At 40.1% G+C, this 21,927-nt stretch overlaps 1 protein-coding gene across 1 annotated transcript in view; it reads left to right on the top strand.

Moving 5' to 3' along the window:
- Window positions 1–15,770: 15,770 nt before the first annotated feature.
- Window positions 15,771–21,927, top strand: part of LOC103598694 (protein DENND6A-like) — a gene marked incomplete at its 3' end in the record, with an annotated part of 36,584 nt that continues 30,427 nt past the window's right edge. Inside the window, exon 1 of the mRNA XM_008582740.1 lies at window positions 15,771–16,010. Coding sequence (XP_008580962.1) covers window positions 15,774–16,010 — 237 coding nt within the window. The remainder of the gene's footprint in view (window positions 16,011–21,927) is intronic.

Raw genomic sequence — 21,927 nt, 5'->3', positions numbered from 1 at the left:
ACAGCTATGACTTATTACAGCAAAAACATTCAAAGCAAAATTAGCAAAGGGAAAAGACTCATGGGGCCAAGTCAGAGGAAACCAGGCCCAACATTCCATGGGTCCTCTCCCAATGGAGTTGCACAGAATGAGCTTAATTTCTCCAGCAAAGGGTTATGACAACACAAGTGAGATGTTCCCAACCAGAGAAGCTTGTTAAAGACTCAGTGACCACGGATTTTATCGGGAGCTTCTGTCTAGCACTTAACAAAATTGCAGATTCCTCAAAGGAAAAAGGTGTTCAGCATTGCTATGGTCTGACTATTTATGTCCTCCCAAAATTCATGTGTTGAAATCCTCACCCACATGGCGGTGGTATTAAGAGGCAGGGCCTGTAGGAGGTGATTAAATCATGGGGGCAGAGCCCTCATGAATGAAATTAGTGCCCTTATAAAAGAGGGCTGAGAGAAACCCCTCATCCTTTCTACCATGGCAGGACACAGCTAGAGGGCTCCTGCTATGAACCAGAGAGCAGGCCCTCACCAGACACCAAATCTACCAGTGCCTCGATTTTGGACTTCCTAGCCTCAAGAACTGTGAGAAATAAATTTCCATTGCTTACAAGCCACTCGGTTTATGTTATTTTGTTATAGCAGCCCACACAGAATAAGACACACATAAAGCACATTATACAAACAGTTTAGACACAATAAGCCATTCTTATCAACTGGGTGGTAGGAACCCTCCTAAAATCTAAGTTCCATCCAAGGACCAAACCTGTAAGCCAGACTTTCAAAGGATAGCTATCAGAACTGCTACGTTAAATTCTTTTCTGCACACCTCCCAGCCCATTCTTCAATCAATATCTAGAGGAAATCTTGAAATAGGAACCAGATTATGTGTATTGTACATAGACTAAAATTTAACTCTTTACCATGGTGCACAAGTCTCTGTGTGACATTAACACTGCATTGCTCTCCAAACTCTTCTCTTGCCGCTCTCTTCAGCATCATCCTCTAGCCATACTGGCCTCTGAGCTTCTAGAATAACACTGCCTAATAGAACTTTCTGTGATGATGGAAATGCTTTTCTGCACCGTCCAGTTGTCTGTTGTTGTCCACCAACCACATGTAGCTATTGAGCACTTGAAATTTGGCTAGTGAACCTGAGGAAATAAAATTTTAATTTAAATTTAAATAGCCACATGTGGTTAGTGGCTACCATATTGAGAAATGCAGTTATAGAATACATAGAGCTTTTCTCATTTTAAGGCCTTTTATTGTGTGGGAATAACCTTGATACAATGGTTAACTTCAATTACACTATCAGGAAGGCTGTCTCAAAGATCAAAGAACAGAAGGGCTTATGGACCAAACCGAAATGTTTGAATCACACACACACTATAATAAATCAACTCAAAACATACAGCAAAAAGGGCCAGCCCGGTGGTGCACTGCGCTAGTGCGCTGCTTGGGAAGCGCGGTGGCGCTCCCGTCGAGGGTTCGGATCCCACATACAGACCGGTTCCCGCTCACTGGCTGAGCGAGACGCTGGGGCAACACCGAGGGTTGCGATCCCGTTGCCGGTCCCAGTCCGGTACGGGGGCGACACTGAGGGTTGCGAACCGTTGCCGGACACGGAAAAAGACAAAAAAAAAAAAACAACATACAGCAAAAAGCAAGAGGAAAGAAATGAGGTAAGTTAACACACTATTAGGAAAGGGTGCAAGAAAGGTGGAAGGGTCATACTACTTAAATCCTGGGTTATGCAGTGTTTGTATGTCCTGCATCTCTCTGTTGCATCAGACTTCTCTGCTGATGGACCAGAGTTGAGGTTCAAGCAAGAGGCCTACAGACAAAAGGTGCCCTGGGTCAGCAATATATACTTGTTCTACCAGAAGGACTCAGGAGGGACAAATACATTTGGCCTATAGCTGTAGCTTGCCAATTCACCTGCTGAACAAGTATAGGTTTTGCTTGGTCTACAGATTTGTGTGTTTTGAGCAGAGGATACATGGACCAAAATAGCTATTACCAATGAGTGGTTGAATTAAGACCTCATAAATATTAAGTACTCATATATATTTAGTGTATCCCGAACATTAAATGTCTCATATAAACTTAATTTGTCATGAATATTTAGTGCCTAGGTGCCTCATATGTATTTATGCATCATGAATATCACTTTTGATCCTTTCATTTCTTTCTATTCACATTTAACACACATATGTTTTACCCACTAATTACTTATCTGTACTTAACACATTCTATGAGTTTTGTCTATCCCATTTGTTTTTTATTTTCTTTTGCGGCATAATTCTCAAATAGTATAACAAATACACATTATACTCTGGACACATTTCCTCTCTGTAGAGTGACCTTCCTCTAGCTCATCCCATAACAAGCTCATTGGAGACCTTCCCTGATCAACCATCTGTTATGAACTAAATTGTTATGTTGACTATCATAAAATTCTTATGTTGAAACCTTAATCCCTCTTATGACTGTATTTGGAAATAGGGTCTATCAGGTGGTAATTAAGGTTAAATAAGGTCATAAGGGTGGAGCCCTAATCCAATAGGATTGGTGTCCTTATAAGACGATGAAGACACAAGATCTTTCTCTCTTGTGAGTTCTCTCTCTCTCACTCTCTCTGCACAGAGGAAAGGGCACATGAGGACACAGCAAGAAAGCAGCAGCTGTCTATGAGCCAGGAAAAAAGGCCAAAAACTCAACCCTGCTGGCACCTTGATCTTGAACTTCTAACCTCTAGAACTATGAAAAAATAAATTTCTGTTGTTCAAGCCAGCCGGTCCATGCTATGTTGTTATGGTAGCCTCTGAACTGTTTTTACCCATAATATTTCTGACACCAAACGTGTGAGTTTTTTCTTACACCAACCAATTCGCCAACTCTTCAGACACCAAATGGGTGTCCAACAATTCAATTCAATTCTGACACTATCTACTTGGAATTAACATCAGATCTCACAAGTTAAAGGCTCAATTACACAAGATTGCCACCACTTCAGATACCAGTTGCAAGTTCCAGATTGCCACTTGTATTTCTGACCAATCATCTATAAATTGGGGCTTCCTATGACCCTCTCCTCAGGTTTGATAATTTGCTAGAATGGCTCACAGAACTCAGGGAAACCCTTTATTTGCTATTACCAGTTTATTATGAAGGACACGAACTCCGGAATAGCCAAACGGATGGTATGGGAGCAGGGAGTGGAGCTTTCATACCATGAGGTGTTTACCAACCTGAAATCTCTCTGAACCCTATCCTTTAGTGTTTTTCTGGAGGTTTCATAATGTAGGCATGATTGATTAAATCATTGGCATTAGTGATTAATTCAATCTCCAGTGCCTCCCCCCTCTCCAAAGGTTGGGGGTTGGGGATGAAAGTTCCAATCCTCTAATCATGCCTTGGTCTTTCTGGTGACCAGCCCCCATCCTGAAGCCATCTAGGGGCACCCAGCCACCAGTCATTTCATTAGCATACAAAAGACGTTCTTATCACTCCTTTAGCTCTAAGGGTTTTAGGAGCTGTGTGTTAGGAACCAGGGACAAAGGTCAAATACTTATTTTTATTATATCACTCAGCCCTAATAGGCAAATAAATTAAAGCAGTTCTTCCCTTCTCCCATTAATCTGCATCTCAGCACAATGTTTACTTCTCCACACTTAACATAATTAGTCATTATTTTTTTATTTTTTGCAGCTGGCCAGTATGGGGATCAGAACTTGTGACCTTGGTGTTATAAGGCTGTGCTCCAACCAACTGAGCTAACAAGCCAGCCTTCACCATTATTTTGTTTGCTTGTTTACTTTCTTTTTACCCATTTCCCCCAATGAACTATAAGTTCTGATATGGCTACAACTATGTCTGTTTTGCTCACTGTCGTAATTTCAGCAAGTTGTCAATGAATATTTGTAAATAGAACTTCAAAGCACATATTAAAAAATTTTTGAATGCCAACACACTGTACCCCACAAAAATGTACAAGTAAATGTTAAAATAAAAAATTAAAATGGAACTTCAAAGTATGTATTAATGTTTGAAAAAAAAGTCGCATAGATAAGCAAGCCTGGCTCTTGTAAATTATTTTCAATGTGTTTATGTGCCTAAAACCAGATTTTGTGTGTGTGTGAAAATATACATAACATAAAATTTACCATTTCAACTATTTTTAAGTGTACACACTGTTGGAGAGCGATCGCACAGAGGAATCCAAGACCGGCGTCAGTGTTGTAGTTTTACAGCTCTTTATTTGGTGTTACAGCTCTTTGTTCAGTGTTACAGCGCCTTTTTGCTTGCAAGCAAGGAAAGCACTGGGGAGTGAAGACTCCTAGACCAGGGTCTCCCCGAACAAAGGAAAGAGGCAGTCTTATATAGCCAAATTCCCGCCCTAACTTCCCGCCCAAGTTTCCATTCAGGTCCTCTTATGTAGATGAGGGGTGCAGTCCTGCTAATTTGTGTTAGCTGATTATGGGACACAGTCCATCGGTCAGCTCTGGAGCCTAATTTGCATCCAGACCTTAGGGCGGTGTGAGGCTGTTGTTGTCTCCTATTAGCACATGGATACAGGCAGGTGCAGGAAGCAGGCAAGCTAAGTTGCAGGAGCCAGAGTTTGCTATTAAGACAGTGAAGCATAAAATTTCTAAAATGATTTCTCGAGCAGAAAAAGAAGGAAAGGTTTAACAATTAGAAAATGCTCGGGGTTCCCTGCAACAATCACCAAAATCCATCTTCAGACCTTTTTCATCTTCCCAAACTGAAACAATACCCATTAAGTAATAACTCCCCATTCCCTCCTCCCTCTAGCCCCTTGGCAGCCACCATTCTACTTTCTGTCTCTATGAGTTTGACTGCTCTAGGTACCCTATATAAGTGGAATCACACAATATTTGTCCTTTTGTGTCTAGCTTATTTCACTTAGCATAATGTCTTCAATATTCATCCATATTGTAGCAGTGTCAGAACTTCATTCCTTTTAAGACTGAATAATATTTCATTCTATGTATGTACCTATATACCACATTTTCTTTTCACCTGTAGATGAACATTTGGGATGTTTCCACCATTTGGCTATGCAAATAAAGCTGCTACAAACACTGGTGTACAAATATCTGAGTCTCTGCTTTCACTCCTTTTTAGTATATACCTAGGAGTAGGATTACTGGATCATATGGTAATTCTATGTTTAATTTTTTGAGGAACCTCCATACTGTTTTCTATAGCAGCTGCACCATTTTACATTGCCACTGACAACGTTTGTGTTCCAATTTCTCCACATCTTCACCAAAATTTGATTCTTTTCTTTCTCCCTTCCTTCCTTCCTTTCTCTCTCTCTCTCTCACTCTCACTCTTGTTCTCTTTCTTTCTTTCTTTTTCTTTCCTCTCTCCACCCCCTTTCCTTCCTCCCCTAATAATAGCCATCCAGATGGATGTCCAATGGTATCTCATTGCGGCTTTGATTTGCATCTCCCTAATGATTAGTGATATTGAGCATCTTTTTATGTGCTTATCAGCCATCTGCATATCTTCTTTCTATAAATGTCTATTCAAGTTCTTGCCTATTTTTGATTTGGATTGTTTGTTTTTATGTTGTTGAGTTGTAGGAGTTTATATATATATATTTTTTCTGAGTATTAATCCCTTATCAGATAAGTTATTTGCAAATATTTTCTCCCATTTTGTGTGTTGCCTTTTCACTCTGTCGATGGTGTCCTTTGATACACAAAAGTATTTAATTTTAATGAAGTCAAATTTATCTATTTATTCTTTTGCTGACTGTGCTTTTGCTGTCATATCCAAGAAATCATTGCCAAATCCAATGTCAAAAAGCTTTTCTCCTATGTTTTCTTCTAAGAGCTTTATAGTTTTAGCTCTATGGTTAGGTCTTTGATTCATTTTGAGTTATTTTTTGTATAGGGTATAAGGTAAGGGTCCAACTTCATCCTCTGGCATGTGGTTATCCAGTTTTTCCAGTACCATTTTTTTTTATTTTGGCCAGTAAGGGGACTGCGACCCTTGGCACAACACTGAGCACACCGGCCATCTCTATATAGGATTCGAACCCGTGGCCTTGGAGCTCCCAGCGCCGCACTCTCCCAAGTGAGCCACGGGGCTGACCCTTCTCAGTACCATTTGTTGAAAGGACTGTTTTTTCCCCATTGAACAGTGTTGGCACTCTTGTCAAAAATTATTTGACCACATAAGTAAAGGTTTATTTCTGTGATTTCTTTTCTTTTTTTTTTTTTTTGTCTTTTTTGTGACTGGTAAGGGGATCGTAATCCTTGGTTTGGTGTCGTCCACACTGCACTCAGCCAGTGAGCGCACAGCCATCCCTATATAGAATCCAAACCGGCCGCGGGAGTGCCGCTGTGCTCCCAACGCTGCACTCTCCTGAGTGAGCCACGGAGTCGGCCCTATTTCTGTGATTTCTATTCTACTCTGTTGGTCTATATATATCTGTCTTTGTGCCAGTACCCACTGTAACTTTGTAGCAAGTTTTGAAATCAGGGAGTGTGAGTACTCAGACTTTGTTTTTTGAAAGCAGATTTTTTTTTTAATGTCTTTTTTTTTTGACCGGTAAGGGGACACAACCCTTGGCTTGGTGTTGCCCGCACTGTGCTCAGCCAGTGAGTGCACCGGCCATCCTTATATAGGATCCGAACCCGCGGCGGGAGCTTTTTTCGTGACCAGCAATGGATCGCAACCCTCAGTGTTGCGCCCATACCGGACCAGGACCGGCTACAGGATCGCAACCCTTGGTGTTGCCCCCGCTCCTTGCTCAGCCAGTGAGCGGCCGGTCTGTATGTGGGATCCGAACCCTCGGCGGGAGGGCCGCTGCGCATCCCAAGCGGTGCACTGTAGCAGTGCGCCACCGGCCGGCCCCTGCAACAATTATTTCTAATGAGAACTAGTCCTCTTTGTAAGTTCTTGACAAGAAGGTGTCTAGGAACATCAGTGTTAGCTTGGAATCTTTGTATGTCCTTTATTTTCCCTAGACAAAGCTCTTACTCATAACAGAATTAGAATTTGCAGTATCCTAATCTTTTGTGCCTGCTGGCACTACCTAGCGGAGAAATCAGCCAAGGAAGACTTCCTGGATTACGTTTAATTTAGGAAACATTTTTAGTTTGCACTGTCAGACTCCGGTAGTCTGCCCAGAATAGAGAGAACAAACATGTTCAAAGCAAGCTGTTTGGGAGTTTCTTGGGTGGGGTTGCCACACATTCAAAATTAGAGTAATGAAGAACTAAAATCAAGGAGAGAAAAACCATAAAAAAAGTTGAAGCCCAACTATGATAACTGAGGCAAAGCCTTGGTTGTTTTACTTCTACAAATGATAAAATGAGAATCAAGCTTATTTTAGTGTGTTTTTTGAGATTCTCTCTCAATTTTAGGTTGTACTAAAGAAAAATTATCATTCAAGAAACTTCTTGGTATTTTGCTTTTCTCTTAACAGACGTAGGGTGGGGAAGTAAGAAAGAATGTTGGACTGTGTCTAAGAGGTCTGGTTTCTAGCAGGATTTTGCCACTGACTTGCTATGGGAACTAAGTCACTGACTGGCTCGCTGAGCTGCCACTTCCTCCTTTGTGTGTTGAAAGAATTATTGCATCTCCAAGAACTTTAACAGCCCTAACAATATTACAGGATTTTTTTTTTCCTTTTTGTCTTTTTTTGTGACCGGCAACGGGATCGCAACGCTTGGTGTCGCGCCCGCACCGCGCTCAACCAGTGAGTGGACAGACCGGTCTCTATATGGGATCCGAACCCTTGGCGGGAGCGCCGCCACACTCCCAAGCACCGCACTCTACTGAGTGAGCCACCTGGCCGGCCTCCTCTAGATATTATTTCTTATTATTCTCTAATTCTCAGAGAATGGTGTGTAACTTATTTGCATGCATGTTTAATGTGCTCTGCTAAATTGTAACATCCTAGAAAACACATCTTATTCAGTTTGCTATCCCTCACAATTTAGCACTGTATCTTTCATAGGTTAAATAAATAGCTGGAGGAAGAAAGGGAGAATGAACTAGGCCATCTCTTTGTTCTGAAGATTACTTTTCAATGAGAATTGTTTCACTTTTTGGTGAGATAAATATCTTTTAGCTAGATGATAATGATTATATTATAGTAATGATATTTCCTTCCATTTTGTCCGTTAGGTTAGTATTCTATTATACTGCTTTTTTGGTAAATAAGCTCTCAGGGAAGATTTTACATAAGCACTTGGTGTGGTAAAAGGCTAATGTAATTAATCAGGACTATTTACCATGTATAATTATATTAGGACTCTTAGAGTTGCACATGTCAAAAGACCTAGCTCAAACTGGTTTCAAGCAAAAAAGAAGATTTATTTGACTTGTATGAAAAGTTCAGCCTTGGTCGAATCCAGGGCTAAACTGATGTCATTTGGTGTCATTAGGACTCAGTCTTACTCTTTCCATTTCTTGGCTTTTTCTCTGTTGGGTCAATTCTTTGTTTATGGTGATATGGCTGCTCATGACTCCAAGCTTACATTCTAACCTCTCAGCTATCCTGGTGTTAGAATAGTACCTCTTTCAGAACAGTTCTAACAACTCTCAGGGGTGAGTTGCATTGTTTGATTGAGTCATGCATGGGATATGCCTGCAATCATCATTGTTCTAGGAACACACTGATAGGCTACACCTGGGTTATACGTCCATGTTGGAGTCCAGCGGTTGTGCTTACCTCCTCCTGAACCTCATGGACTGAGAATGTTGAACAGTTGGTTTTCCATTGGAAAACTGGGGACTCTTAGGCAGAAGGTACAATGGATAATGCGCAGGTGAGGGCAATGGGACTGCACAACAAAACCAACAAAAAACAGGCTGGCGGTTAGCTCAGTTGGTTAGAGCACTGCCTTATAACATCAAGGTCAAGGGTGCTGATTCCCATAAGGCTGGCTGCCAAAACCAAACAAAACGAACAAAAGACAAATCCAAGTTTTACAAAACAAAGCTATATTTAAAAATGTATGACATCTTTAATTAATAAATACATTAGTTTAATATGCTAATTAGGTGAATTTTTGCTTATTTTCAGAAAAACTAAAGACCCCAAAGAATTTTGTTATGTGGATTGTCAATATTTACATTAGAAATTAAAACTGACATGGATCTCTTTAACAAAAGTCTTCTAAATTCTCATGTGTTTCTGCATTCCATTCATTCCATCGTGTACCAGTTGTGTGGTTACTCGGAAACTCCATTGTTTACTTGAGAATAGTGAAAAAGGCCAAGTAACATTTTAGTGTCATTATGACAAGTTTTGACCTCATAGACCATTCATTCCATCGTGTACCAGTTGTGTGGTTACTCGGAAACTCCATTGTTTACTTGAGAACAGTGAAAAAGGCCAAGTAACATTTTAGTGTCATTATGACAAGTTTTGACCTCATAGACACTCCAAAAGGCACTCTGGGTAGCTGCTGTCTGGCCTACCAAAACCAAGGCAATGCCCTTCTTTTCCCAACCCCACTTTGAAACTGAGCAGGCAGCCTTCATGGTTTCTGAACTGCCTTTGGGGTCACTCTTCCTTTGTCTTGATGAATAGTGCATATTTGCAGCTGAATAGCTCTATGATCTGGACTTGTAAAATCTGAAGTCTAACAGTCTTCCTTCATTTTATCCTGTCTCTGTCCCCTTCAATTCAAACTGGCAGTGAGATCTCCTGGGTGGCTAATTAGGTTTGTAGTTCATTCACACCCATACTAATCTCTTTATCAAATGGTTGTTCCTCCACACCCTCAATGTTCTCTTCAGAACAAGCTTTCTCATTTTTTGCAATGTGAATAGGCAGAGAGTTTTCCAAATCTTTGAGTTCTGGTTTCTCTTTGCTTACCAATTCCTTCTTCAACTAATTTCTTTCTTACTACATTTTACTACAAGCAGTCAGGAGGAAGAAAGCCACTCTTTCAACACTTTGCTTAGAAATCTCTTCAGCTAAATATCGAATTTCATTGTTTTTAAGTTTTACCTTCCACAAAACACTGGAACACAGCTCAGCTAAGTTCTTTGCCACTTTTTAACAAGAATCATCTTTTCTCCAATGTCCAATAAAATGTTCCTCATTTCCATTTGAGACCTTTCCAGAACAACCTTTACTATTCATATTTCTACTAACATTCTGTCAATGATTGTTTATGTATTCTCTAAGAAAATGGAAGCTTTCTTGGTTAGCCCTCAGTGTTATAATACCAAGGTCAAGGGTTCAGATCCCTGTACCGGCCAGCAGCCAAAGAAACAAAAAAGTGAGGGAAAACGGAAGCTTTTTCTACAGCTCTCCTCTTTTTTTCTGAGCCCTCATCAGAATCATTGCTCTTAATATCCATATTTCTATCATGCATCTTAAAACTCCTCCAGTCTCTACCCATTACCCAGTTCCAAAGCCCCTCCCACATTTTTAGGTATTTGTTAGAGCAGTACATTGTGCTCACATGGTTATGGAGGCTGACAAGTCCCCTGATCTTCAGTCATCAAGCTGGAGATCCAGGAAAGCCTATAGTGTAGTTCAGTCCTAGTCCAAAGGCCTGAGAACTAGAAGAGCTGATGGTATAAATTCCAGTCAGAGCTGAGTCTGAAGGCAGGAGAAGATCAATGTCCCAGAACAAAGACAGTCAGGCAGAGAGGGCAAATTCTCCCTTACTCAGTGTCTTTTGTTCTATTCAGGTCTCCAGTGGATTGGATGAGGTTTACCCACATTGGGCAGAACAGTCTGCTTTACTCAGTCCACCAATTCAAATGTTAATCTCATTCAAGAACATCCTCACAGACATACCGGAGAATAATGTTTAACCAAGCATCTGGGTACCTCATGACTCAGTCAAGATGACACATAAAATTAATTATTATAGTGGCCTAGCAGTTTCTGCCACAAAGATATTAGTGAAAACATTTAAGTTTAATTTATTTCCCTTCTGTTATAGCTCTTTTCTTGTTATAAAAATAAGTTTGAGTTGTGTGGATGTTACACAGATGAAATAAAAATATTGTTTAATTCCTAGAAAAAATTTCCTTATATGTCAGGATGTCTGGACATGTTTTATCTACTCCAAAGTCTGGTGTTGTCAGCACCACACTCTCCCAAGTGAGCTAACTGGCCATCCCTATGTGGGATCCGAACCCGGGGCCTTGGTGTTATCAGCACCACACTCTACCAAGTGAGCCACGGGCCGGCCCTGGACATGTTTTATCTACTCCAAAGTCTTTTTTTTTTTTTGCATATAGTCTAAAAATAGGACTTCATTATGTTTTGTTTTGTAACCTCCCTTTTTCTACTGTAAATATATACTTTGAAAAATTTTCTGTCACAAAATATTAGACTATGACGTATTTAGTGCTGAACAAGAGTCTATCGAATAGATATATTTTTCAATCTATTACCCATTGTTAGGTGGTTTTTGATTTTTTACTATCATAAGCAACTGTTACACTCTTGTTATCTTGTTATAAATTATTTTATAATTAATGTTTTAATTATAAAAGCAACACATGCCCTCTCTAAATAACTCAAAAAATATAGAAGTGTAGAAAATAAAAACTGCCGCGCTCCCAAACGGCGCACTGTAGCAGTGCGCCACCAGGCCGGCCCTTCTATTTTCCAACACTTCTATTTCCCATGAGGCAACCACTGTTAATAGTATTTCTGCGTATCCTTCTGTATTTGTTTCCTGAATCCTTTTTTTCTTTTCCTTCTATTCTGTTAACATATAGCCTTTTGTTTTCTGCTCCTGTCATCCTCAGACTCAAGCAGTTTCTTCACTACTCTTATTTGTTGCTTAGTCTTAGAAACCAGACAAATAAATCTGTTGGAATTGTGTGTAAATTTATACAAAACAATTTATGAGTGAAGGGCTCACATCTCTCTCATTACAGAGCATGAACTGTACTGGTTACATTTTTGGTTTTGCATTTTGACTGCCATTAGGTCTAGTAAACCTACCTCTTGGTACTAACTGCATCAGACAGATGGAAAAGTAATCTTCAAATAAATGAAGTGTTACTATCTTTACTTTTCATAAGCTAAGAGTGAATTATATTTAAGAAACATTTTAATATTAACTTTTCATGTGCTCACCCAACTGACCATGGAAGGAAAATTCTGTAAAATAAGAGAAACAGCAGTTAGAGATGCTTCATTTTTTTAAATGCATTCATTCACTCAGTAAATATTTGCTGAGTGCCTGACAAGGACATTACGAATGAAAAGCTGAAAAAAACAAAGCTCTTTACCATTTTTTTTCATTTTTTTAAATGCATTCATTCACTCAGTAAATATTTGCTGAGTGCCTGACAAGGACATTAGGAATGAAAAGCTGAAAAAAACAAAGCTCTTTACCATTTTTTTTAAAAAAAAAGCTTTTACAAATACTGTTTAGGAAGCACCTGTTAGTGCACTTTATAGTCTTCTTTAGCTGAATCCTTCAAAATCTGCATTTGAGCATTTTGTCTTTCAAAGATGTATGGCAGTAAACTCAGATCTCTACTGATAACACATTGGTACTTGGGCCTCTATGTATTTCTCAATGTATTTTCTTGCCTCCACAAGTGTAGGTATGCCCCAGCAGTCCTGGCATTTACCTCAAGTGCAAGAGGGAAGTCCCCTTACTGCCCAACTAGGCAAATATCTAGGGCATTTGGACTCACTGCGGGTTTTTTTTGGTAAAACTAAGCCCAGAGACCTGACATTGCAATTCACATTATTGTCTAATGCTCAGCCTTTCTTTTTTCTTTTCTTCCTTTCTTTTTTTCTTTAACTATAAAAATTGCTGAAATGCCAAGAGTTTGGTTAGGGATGAGTAGGGAAGTTTGGAATGTTTTTAATCCTGTGTTCACTGTTGTTGGTAATATTAGAAGAGCAGCAGAGCCATGAATCCAGTCATGCTCTTGGCTAATGCAGCCTACCCTGACTTAAGTGCTCCTCACATGAAAAAAGATCTAGGGCTTTTGTTGACAGTAAATGCAACTTGAGCCAGTGATGTGACCTGGCTGCCAACACAAGCAAATATGATCGGAACTGGCATTAATAGAAGGCTGGTAGCCGGGACAAGGAAAGTAATAGTTCCAGGGTACACTCTGCAGTGGTCAGGTCACACCTGGAGGATGGTGTTTCCTCCCACATTTTAAGAGTGATGTTGACAAGTTGGAGTATACCCAAGTTGGGCAGCAAGGTGATGAATGGCCTAGAAACTACAGCCTTTGAGGAACAGTTAGAGGATCTGGGGTAGTTTACCCCGGAAGCTAGAAGATGTGGGGATGTGGGATGACTATTTTCAAACATTTGCAGGGCTACCATGTAGAAGAGTGGGACTCGTCTGCATAATCTCAGCAAGCACAACTTAGACTAATGGGTGTACTTTACAAAGTGGCTGATCTTGTCTCTGTAAAAGGAAGAATTTTCTAGCCTTCACGAACATCCAGAAAATAGCAGCTCTGAAAGGTAGTGATTAACTTTGAGAGAGTGTTAGGAAAGAAGCTGGCTGACCGAACATAAGATTCATGAAAAGGATGGGAAATTTGGAGTGATGACCTGATCCAAGATCCTTTCAGATTCAAAGGTTCTAAGAATGAACCTTAAAAAGGAAGAAGTTGTCAGTACTTTCCCCCACTCAGATCCCATACAAGTATTAACCACAGAAACTGTGTTAAAATAGCCTCTAAGGCAGAATATCAAAGTTATTAGGGTGCAGGGAAGAAAAGCCATAGCTACTTTGTTTTCCCTGGTGAATTCTGTGTATAAAGTTTTTAGCAGTGTGTGGGTGTGGGTGTGGGTGTGTGTGTGTTTCCAAAACAAACTGAATTTTTTTTTTTTTTTTTTTTTCATTTTTAAAATTCTCTAGAGCCTTGGTGTGCTTTCTTTCTCATAAAACTTCTGGCCCTCTTGTATGTTGTTTTTATGGTACTAAATTTTGATAAGGTTACCCTTCAACCCAATATTATAAAGCAACACTTAAGAAAATGGTAGTTTGTATCCATGTGTCAAAAAACTCTGTTGAACAATTGGTGTTTAGAGCTTATGAATCATTAACAATGAAGTAGCATCCAGTAATATGTGTGTATTAGGATAGCCTGGCTCTTCACAACAGTCAGGATAGTGAGTTAGTAGTGATCATTCCCATTTACCAATGCAGAAACTGCGTCTTGGAGCAGCTTGTCTACCATGATCATGGGTGGAGCTGGTGCTAGAATCCAGGCCTTTTGACTTCCAGACTAGTTCTTTTTCTAATACAAAAGGCTACTGTTTTTTCCTAATAGTGAATTAGAGACTTACTTGAATGAAGAATATGGTTTTTTTCTCTTAATTACAGTGGTTCTCTGGAGTAGGATAGCAGGTTGCTTTGGCCAAAGACTTGGCCTCTAACTTAAGTGTTGTCCGTAATTCATCTTTTGTTCTAAAGAAAGTCTCTAGCAAACATCACTACTGATGTCTGTGGATACTTGACCATCTTCTTGAAAACAGGGTCGCTAACATTCACTACAAACAGAAACTTTAAGGATGCGGAGAGGACAGTGTTTGTCAAATGGAGTGGATTTGGCTGGGCAGTACAGCAAAGTGCTTTTGAGCTCAGGCTCAGAAAGACCTGGGTGTAAATCTCTGTTTTGCTATCTACTAGCTGTGACATCTTCATCTCATGGAGCCTGTTTCCTTATCTGTAAAAAGGGAATAATAACAGGACCTGTCTTTTGGGGCTGTTGGAAGGATTAGATACGATAATGATTGTAAAAGCATGAACATTATGTTTTTAAGAATACATTTATTGTGAATTATTTATTATCAACTTTTACCCATTTTTCTATTGAGGTACTATGTGTTTCCTACTTTCATTGTGCTGTTTATATTCAGCATAGCAGGTGCTGAATGAATCCTAGTCAGTAGTATCTTGCTGCACCGATGATCAGTAACAATTCAACATAACAAGTACATTCTGGGTGTCCAGGCCAGTGTTGACCTCTGAGAATACAAGGCTGCATGAAACCAGATGCTTGCCCCATTGCTCAGAGAGCTTATTCACAGATTGCTGGGAGGCCGCCTTGCCGAGCCTGGGGTTTCGGAAAGGTCTGGAGATGTGTGTGTTGAGTGAACACAGACAGGCCAAGAAAGGTGGGAGGGGCCTTGGTGGAGAGGGAACAGCTGAGTGAAGGCACAGATATCTGAATCAGCGGACTGCATGAGTGAAGTGTAAGCCTGCATAGGAGTTATCATACTTGTTCAGCTAGTCACTAACCTCTCAGAACTTCAATTTCCTTATCTGTAAAAATAAATAATGTCTACCTACTTGCGATATGAGGATTCAATAAAGTCATATTTGTAAATATTTGTACTTGTACGTAGCATATCAACTGGCACAGTATTCAATAAATGCTAGCCACTGTCACCATTCTGTTAATAATTTAACACCTTATTTTAATAATTACGAACGGTGTCATTCCAAGAATAATTCATTCACTGATCACTGGACTGAGAACACGGGTGACAAGGATTCGTAAACCACCGTTTCAATCCTAAACAGCTGTAAGACAAAGCTCGTACCGGCTCCACAGTTCTAGACAAGAGGCAGCGTGACGTCCCCGCGCCGCCGCCGTGCTCCGGAAGGACCCGCGCAGTCTGGCTCCCAGGGTCACGTGGCCCGCGGCCCCGCCCCGACCAAGAGGTCCCCGGAGGCTGCAGCAGCGGCGGCTGCGCCTGCGCCGAGACGAGCGCACAGTGCTGCGCGGTCTGCGGTGGAGGCGGCGCGAACAGCAAAGGAGTGGCGGATGGCTCTGCGGGGCCCGGCGGCATTGGGACCCGGCTCCCGAGGGTCATTGGACGAGGCTGTGGCGGTGACCGAGGGGCGTGAGGCCCCAGCACTTGTGGCGGCGGGATCCTTGGCGGAGGATGATGAAGAGGACGATGGCCGCGGCCGGGGCCTGCTGCGCTGGGACGGCTTCTCGGCCTGGCTTCACTGCGTGTGTGTGGTGGGCTTCGACCTGGAGCTGGGCCAGGCCGTGGAGGTGAGGCCCGGCCCACCCTGTCTCTGCGCTCCGCCCCCGCGCCGGGGCTGCTCCAGCAGAGCGAGTGGCCCGCGGACCTGCCGGCCTGGACCCCAGCCGCCGTGCATCCGGGCGTGGCCGGCCTCCCTTCCGCCGCTGGGGCTGAGCTGCGGTCCATCGGCGTTCCCGTGGGAGGATCTTGGGCTGCGGTTAGGGGTGAAAAGTTCTCTCTAGGCCCCTCCTAAATACTTGATGTTTGTCTTTTTTTGTTTTTTGTTTTTTAAACCCAGAGTCACAGAAATAACTAAGGTTAGCGGAACCCGGAGAAGGCTGCAGGCAGGATGTTTGTTTGGGACTTTTTCAAGTAGGAAACAATGCCCTTGATACACGGTGAACTATAACAGCCAGACTTGCATAACCAACTTTTTAGACTCATAGGTTGTTTTGGTCATTTGCGGTAACTTTTAGTTAGAGCATTCCACTCAGCCTGAGCTGAAATGTTTATCTCAACACGTATTTTCCCCCTTTGCTCCTTTTGTTCCTCATTTCTGTTATTTCTTGATGTTGCTTTTGGCACAATGGGGCCTGGAAGCTAATGTCAAGATGAGTGTAGGGAAAATAGTTTGCTTGCGAATCAGTGAAGTTTTCCATCTATATTTATGGCACCTATTGAAAGGCCTTCGAATCTTATCCATTCCTGACATTGTTTAGGGTCCTTTTTGTAGTACTAAGAGATTCCTTGTCTTTGTATGTCCAAGAAAAACGTTATCAGAAGGACCTATGTTTAGAAGTTTTTGCTTCTATTTTTTGGTGTCGGTGACAGATTTTAATTTCATTCTGACTTTAGTGACTGAGTTGACTAAAAAAAATTGGCCAGAGAGGTTTTTCTTAATGTGTTTTCTCATTACACAGCTCTGTACACATTAAATTCCCACTAAGATTTAGGCATTATGCTAGTTGCTAGGCATGCAAATATGATGATATGCTCTAACTTTTATTTGTAGATTGAGACAACAATTTAGAGAAGAACCAAGAATTAATCACAGTAGCTGATAGGGCCAAATGCAGTGCCTGGTACATAGTGGCATTCAATAAATACTTGTTGATAGAATGAGTGAATACATGAACAATTCTTTATCTTATTGAGGTAGGAAAAACAGTTTTCAAAGACTGAAGAAGAGATTATAAGCCATTTATCATTTTCATTGACTTGTTAACCCGCAATTATATGTATGGCAAAATACAATTTAACTAGGTATCCTAGGATTGGGTTGTTGCAGTTGATTGCATTTTTAAATAGCTAAAGGAGATCCTTTTAGATTCTTATCATTTGGGACATTCTTTATAACATGAGTATGTTTTCTGGCTAAATAAACAAAACATAGTTGAGGTGCTGCGGAAATGTGAATCATTAGAGTACTTATTTTGACTTTCATTTCCCATAGCGTATGCTACTGTACAGTTTTCTTTAGCTCAGTAGTTCTTTTTGCTTCATGGATCTTTTAAAAAATATGATGAGCGCCTAGGAAAAGGCTTACTAAAACAAAATTATGTATGTGCTTCTATGGACCTTCTGTTCCACTGTCCACAGATTAACAATGATTGATTTTAGAAGTTGTAGAATGAGGGTGGGGAAAATTTCTTAATAAAGGGTCCAAAGAAAGATAAACGCCTTAATTGAGATGAAAAACAACTTGTTTTCCTGAGGGAGAAATGTAGACTATTGTACCTTGCCACTTATAAAATGAAGAAAAAGGAATACAAAATAGTAAGATTATAATGGTATAGCCATTATAATCTTATGGGATTAGTGTCATACATGTGGTCTGTCGTTAATTGAAAGGTCTTTTGTATTTGAAAAATATATTTTACTTTTGTATTGCAGCCATATCTGTGTTGAAAATGGACAGGAGGGGTGGCTGGAATGGGACAAGAAGGTGAGTGTAGAATTATATTGAAGTGACCCATAGTAGCCCCATTCCTGCATCCTATAATGAATGCATAACCAAGAGGGCTCAAAAGGAAGATTAAAAAGTAGTGTAAACTAAGTTTGGACAGTAACATCCTGGAACCCATCTGTGTTATCAGAAAGTCAGTCATTGAATCTTAGGCTTGGGAGAGACTTGAGAGGCTGTTCTGCTATGACAGAAAGTATGTATTTGTAGATTTCTAACAAATGGCATGAACAATGCCACTTATTTGAATTTAAATCCCTACTACAGAGACAGTATAGAGTAGTGATCAAACACCCAGATTTTAGAGTTGGGCTTTCTAGGTTTGAATCCTTGTGACTTTGGGCAAATTACTTAGCTTGTCTGAGCCTCACAATCCTCTTTATAACAGGATGACAGTACCTATATCATGGCATTGTTGTGAGGATTAGGCAGCTGGCTGGTCAAACCCTTGACCTTGGTGTTGTGACACCATGCTCTAACCAACTAAGCAAACCAGCCAGCCCAGTTTTTGCTCTTTTTTGGTGGGTCTTGTTCATGCTTTATGCTCCCTGCAAACTGATTTATGCTTTTCTGTTCTTTATGGTAGGGAGGTTGCCCTTTTTAGCTCCTTCAGTGAAGAGTGTGAATCTCTCTCCTTCCAGATACCAGAGAGAGGTACTCAGGCCTGATTTCGGGCAGGTTTCCGCTCTGATACTATTGGTTGAAGACATGGGTGGATGGGGGTGTGGTTCACCTTGTATAAAATATCTGTTGAAGTCCTTGTCCTAAGTGAAGTGGACGTTAAAGAGGTTTTGAGTTGGAAAGAGTTTGAAAAAAGTGTTGACTGCAGGGGGTGTGTTCAACTTAAGGTGGCCCTGGAAACATCACCAAAGAATCCAAGTGTCTTCTGAAACAAGGTTTGAAATCCCCTGGATTTTATATAGTCTATGTCAGTAATAGTTCTGAATTACCCGATTTTACAAGTATAGTAAAGCTTTAATTATCTGAAGCCAGAATAGCCTCATTTATTCATTTCGGATTTTTTTTTGAGTAATAACAGGCTCATTGTTGAAAACTTGTCAAGAAAAGAAAATTATAAACATTAGAAAATACCACTCCTAATTGTACTACTAAGAGGCAACTGCTTTAATGTTTGGCAATTTTGTTAATACTTTTTTTCTTTATATAATTTTATATCTATCAAGGATTAATTTTTTTTTTTTTCTAAAGATGACTGGTAAGGGGATCTTAACCCTTGACTTGGTGATGTCAGCACCACACTCTCCCAAGTGAGCTAACCGGCCATCTCTATATAGGGATCCAAACCCTTGGCCTTGGTGTTATTAGCACCACACTCTCCCAAGTGAGCCATGGGCTGACCCTCAAGGATTAATTTGATTGTTAGGAACAGAAACCTCAAATAAATTTAAGTAAAGGAAGATTGATTGTAAGGATTCCAGGCAGTCTCTTGGAGTCTAGTTGCAGGAAGCAGGGATGGGGTTTGGAAAGCCCTTGGCTTTCGCCTTTGTCTTTGGAGCTGTGTAGTCTTTTGTCTCTGCTTCTCTTTGCGTGTTTGTTCCATTCTCCATGCTGAGGCCAGTTTCCTCTGCAAGGGTCTCAATTTCTGCTCCCCCATAACTTCTACTTTGGGTTACCAAGGTACTGATTTTAGCCAAATTGTACTTTTTTGAAACCAGGTTGAAGTTTAATGCAAGTACTGTGGTATCTGATTGGCTCAGCATGGGTTAGGCGCCGCCTTTTGTTCAGGTAGTTGTGGTCAGGAGACAGGGTTTTAGTGGCAGTAGTGACCACTTGAGCTCACCCCTGCAAGAGGAGGAGGGGTCAGTTCCAAAGCATGGGTTAGGCAGCAGTCCCCCAAACATGTCTACTATAAGAGTTTGCTTTTATTGATAGATATTCTCACAAATATTAAAGACTCTTTATAAATATAATTTTATGGACCATAATTTAACTGTTTTGATATTTAGTTATTTCCTTTTTTTTTTTTTTTTAACACAATTGGAGTTATTTGTTCCCAATGCACACATGTTGGAGGTGTTCTGCATCTTTGAGGGTCTATCTTATGAACTCATAAAACTTCGTAGTAGCTTGATGTTTCTATAATTTGAGTTCACCTCATGAACTACTCTGGCCACCAGATTTTGTAAGAATTGAGGTATCATTGATGACTTTCTTTCTCTTGAATGCTATGATCTGTCAACTTTTTGGACAGAATTTCAATCTAGTACAATGAGCATGAGCTTCAGATTTGAGCATTTGCTAGTTGGCTGATTTTTGGCCAGTTTCTTCGACTGTGTAAATCTCATTTTCCTCAACTTTAAAATGGGAAAATAACATCCTGAGTGGTGTTGGAGGTACTAAGTGAGATAATGCATGTAAGAATTAATGCCTGTCATTTAATGCATGTGTAATATGGTAGTCCCTTTTACGGTTGGTGTCCTTGCATATTGAATCATCAGTGTGGGATTATTTTTAGCTATTTCCTCCCATTATTTGCCTTAAATTGATTTTTTTAAAAAAAGATATGAATTTTGTATGTGAATTGCCAGTATTAAAAGCACTTCCTAGGAAATAAGTTTGTTAGATTTCATTTTGCTGATAATTTATGATAATAGCCTGTTTATATGTACATATAGTTTGTATCCCACTTCTTGTTTTTTTTTTTTTTTAAAAAAAGATGACCAGTAAGGGGATCTTAACCCTTGACTTGGTGTTGTCAGCACCACGCTCAGCCAGTGAGCGAACCGGCCATCCCTATATGGGATCCGAACCCGGGGCCTTGGTGTTATCAGCACCACACTCTCCCGAGTGAGCCACTGGGCCGGCCCAAAAAATATAAATTCTTAAAAGTAGGAATTATAACAGGCTACATCCTGTTAGTACAATGCAATAAACCTAAAATTAACAACAAAAAGCTTCTCACCCCTTTCTCCCCCCCAAAAAACTAACCACCTGGCCATTTCAAACTTTTTAAAATAGCCCTTAGATTAAAGATATTAATAGAGAGAACACTACATCAAATTCTGTGGGATTTTACCAAAGCCTTAGAGAAAAATTTATAGCCTTACATATTTTTATTAACAAATGGGAGATATTGAAAATAAGCACCTAACTTGAGAAACTAGAAGAACAAAATAAACCAGAAGAGTGTAGGAACAAGGAATTAATAAGGATAAAAGTAAATACTGGTGAATTAGCACTTAAAAAATATAACATGATAAAGTTAAGATCTTATTATTAAGACCTGTTCATTTGAAATGTAAATGCACATTACAAAATAAGAAAGGGGATATAGGCACTGATATGGAGATCTATAAAGTTATAAGAAAATTTAATGTTCAAGTTTAGACCAAATAAATGTGAAAATCTAAGAAAAATGGATGAATTTTTAGGAAAATATGTATCACCAAAATTGAAACACAAAAAAGTTAGAAAACTTATATAAATCAGTAACTAATAGGGCTGGCCAGTTAGCTCAGTTGGTTAGAGTGCGGTGTTGATAACACCAAGGTCAAGGGTTTGGATCCCTGTACCCCCCCCCCAAAAAAAAATCAGTAACTAGAAAGAAATTGAAAAAATGGTCAAAGATATACTACTTTCACTCCTACCTACCCCCATTTCCTGTATGAGTTTAAATCTGAGTTTCTCTTAAAGGGAAACAGAGTTAAATCTTATTAACTTAAGATTCTGTATTAAGTTGGGGAGCTGGATTGGCCAATTAGTTTGGTTGGTTAGAGCTAAGGTTACACCAAAGTCAAGAGTTCAGATCCCTGTACCAGCCAGCTGCCAAAAAAAAAAAAAAAAATAGTAGTTAAGTTGGAGAGGATGAACTTTGGATTTGATTTTTCTCGTCATTAAATAGATATTTATTAAACATCTAGCATGCGTAAAACTGTGTTAAATGCTTATGGAGGGAGAGATGTAAATAAGAGACAAACCTGTCTTCAAAAAGTTTTCAGTCTAAAGAAATGCTTAGAGACTTT

The sequence above is a fragment of the Galeopterus variegatus genome, unplaced genomic scaffold (genome assembly GCF_000696425.1).
Source record: "Galeopterus variegatus unplaced genomic scaffold, G_variegatus-3.0.2 Scaffold2713, whole genome shotgun sequence".
Taxonomy (NCBI): Eukaryota; Metazoa; Chordata; class Mammalia; order Dermoptera; family Cynocephalidae; genus Galeopterus; species Galeopterus variegatus.
Note: the sequence above shows the minus strand (reverse complement) of the source record. Positions and strands in the feature narration are given on the sequence as shown.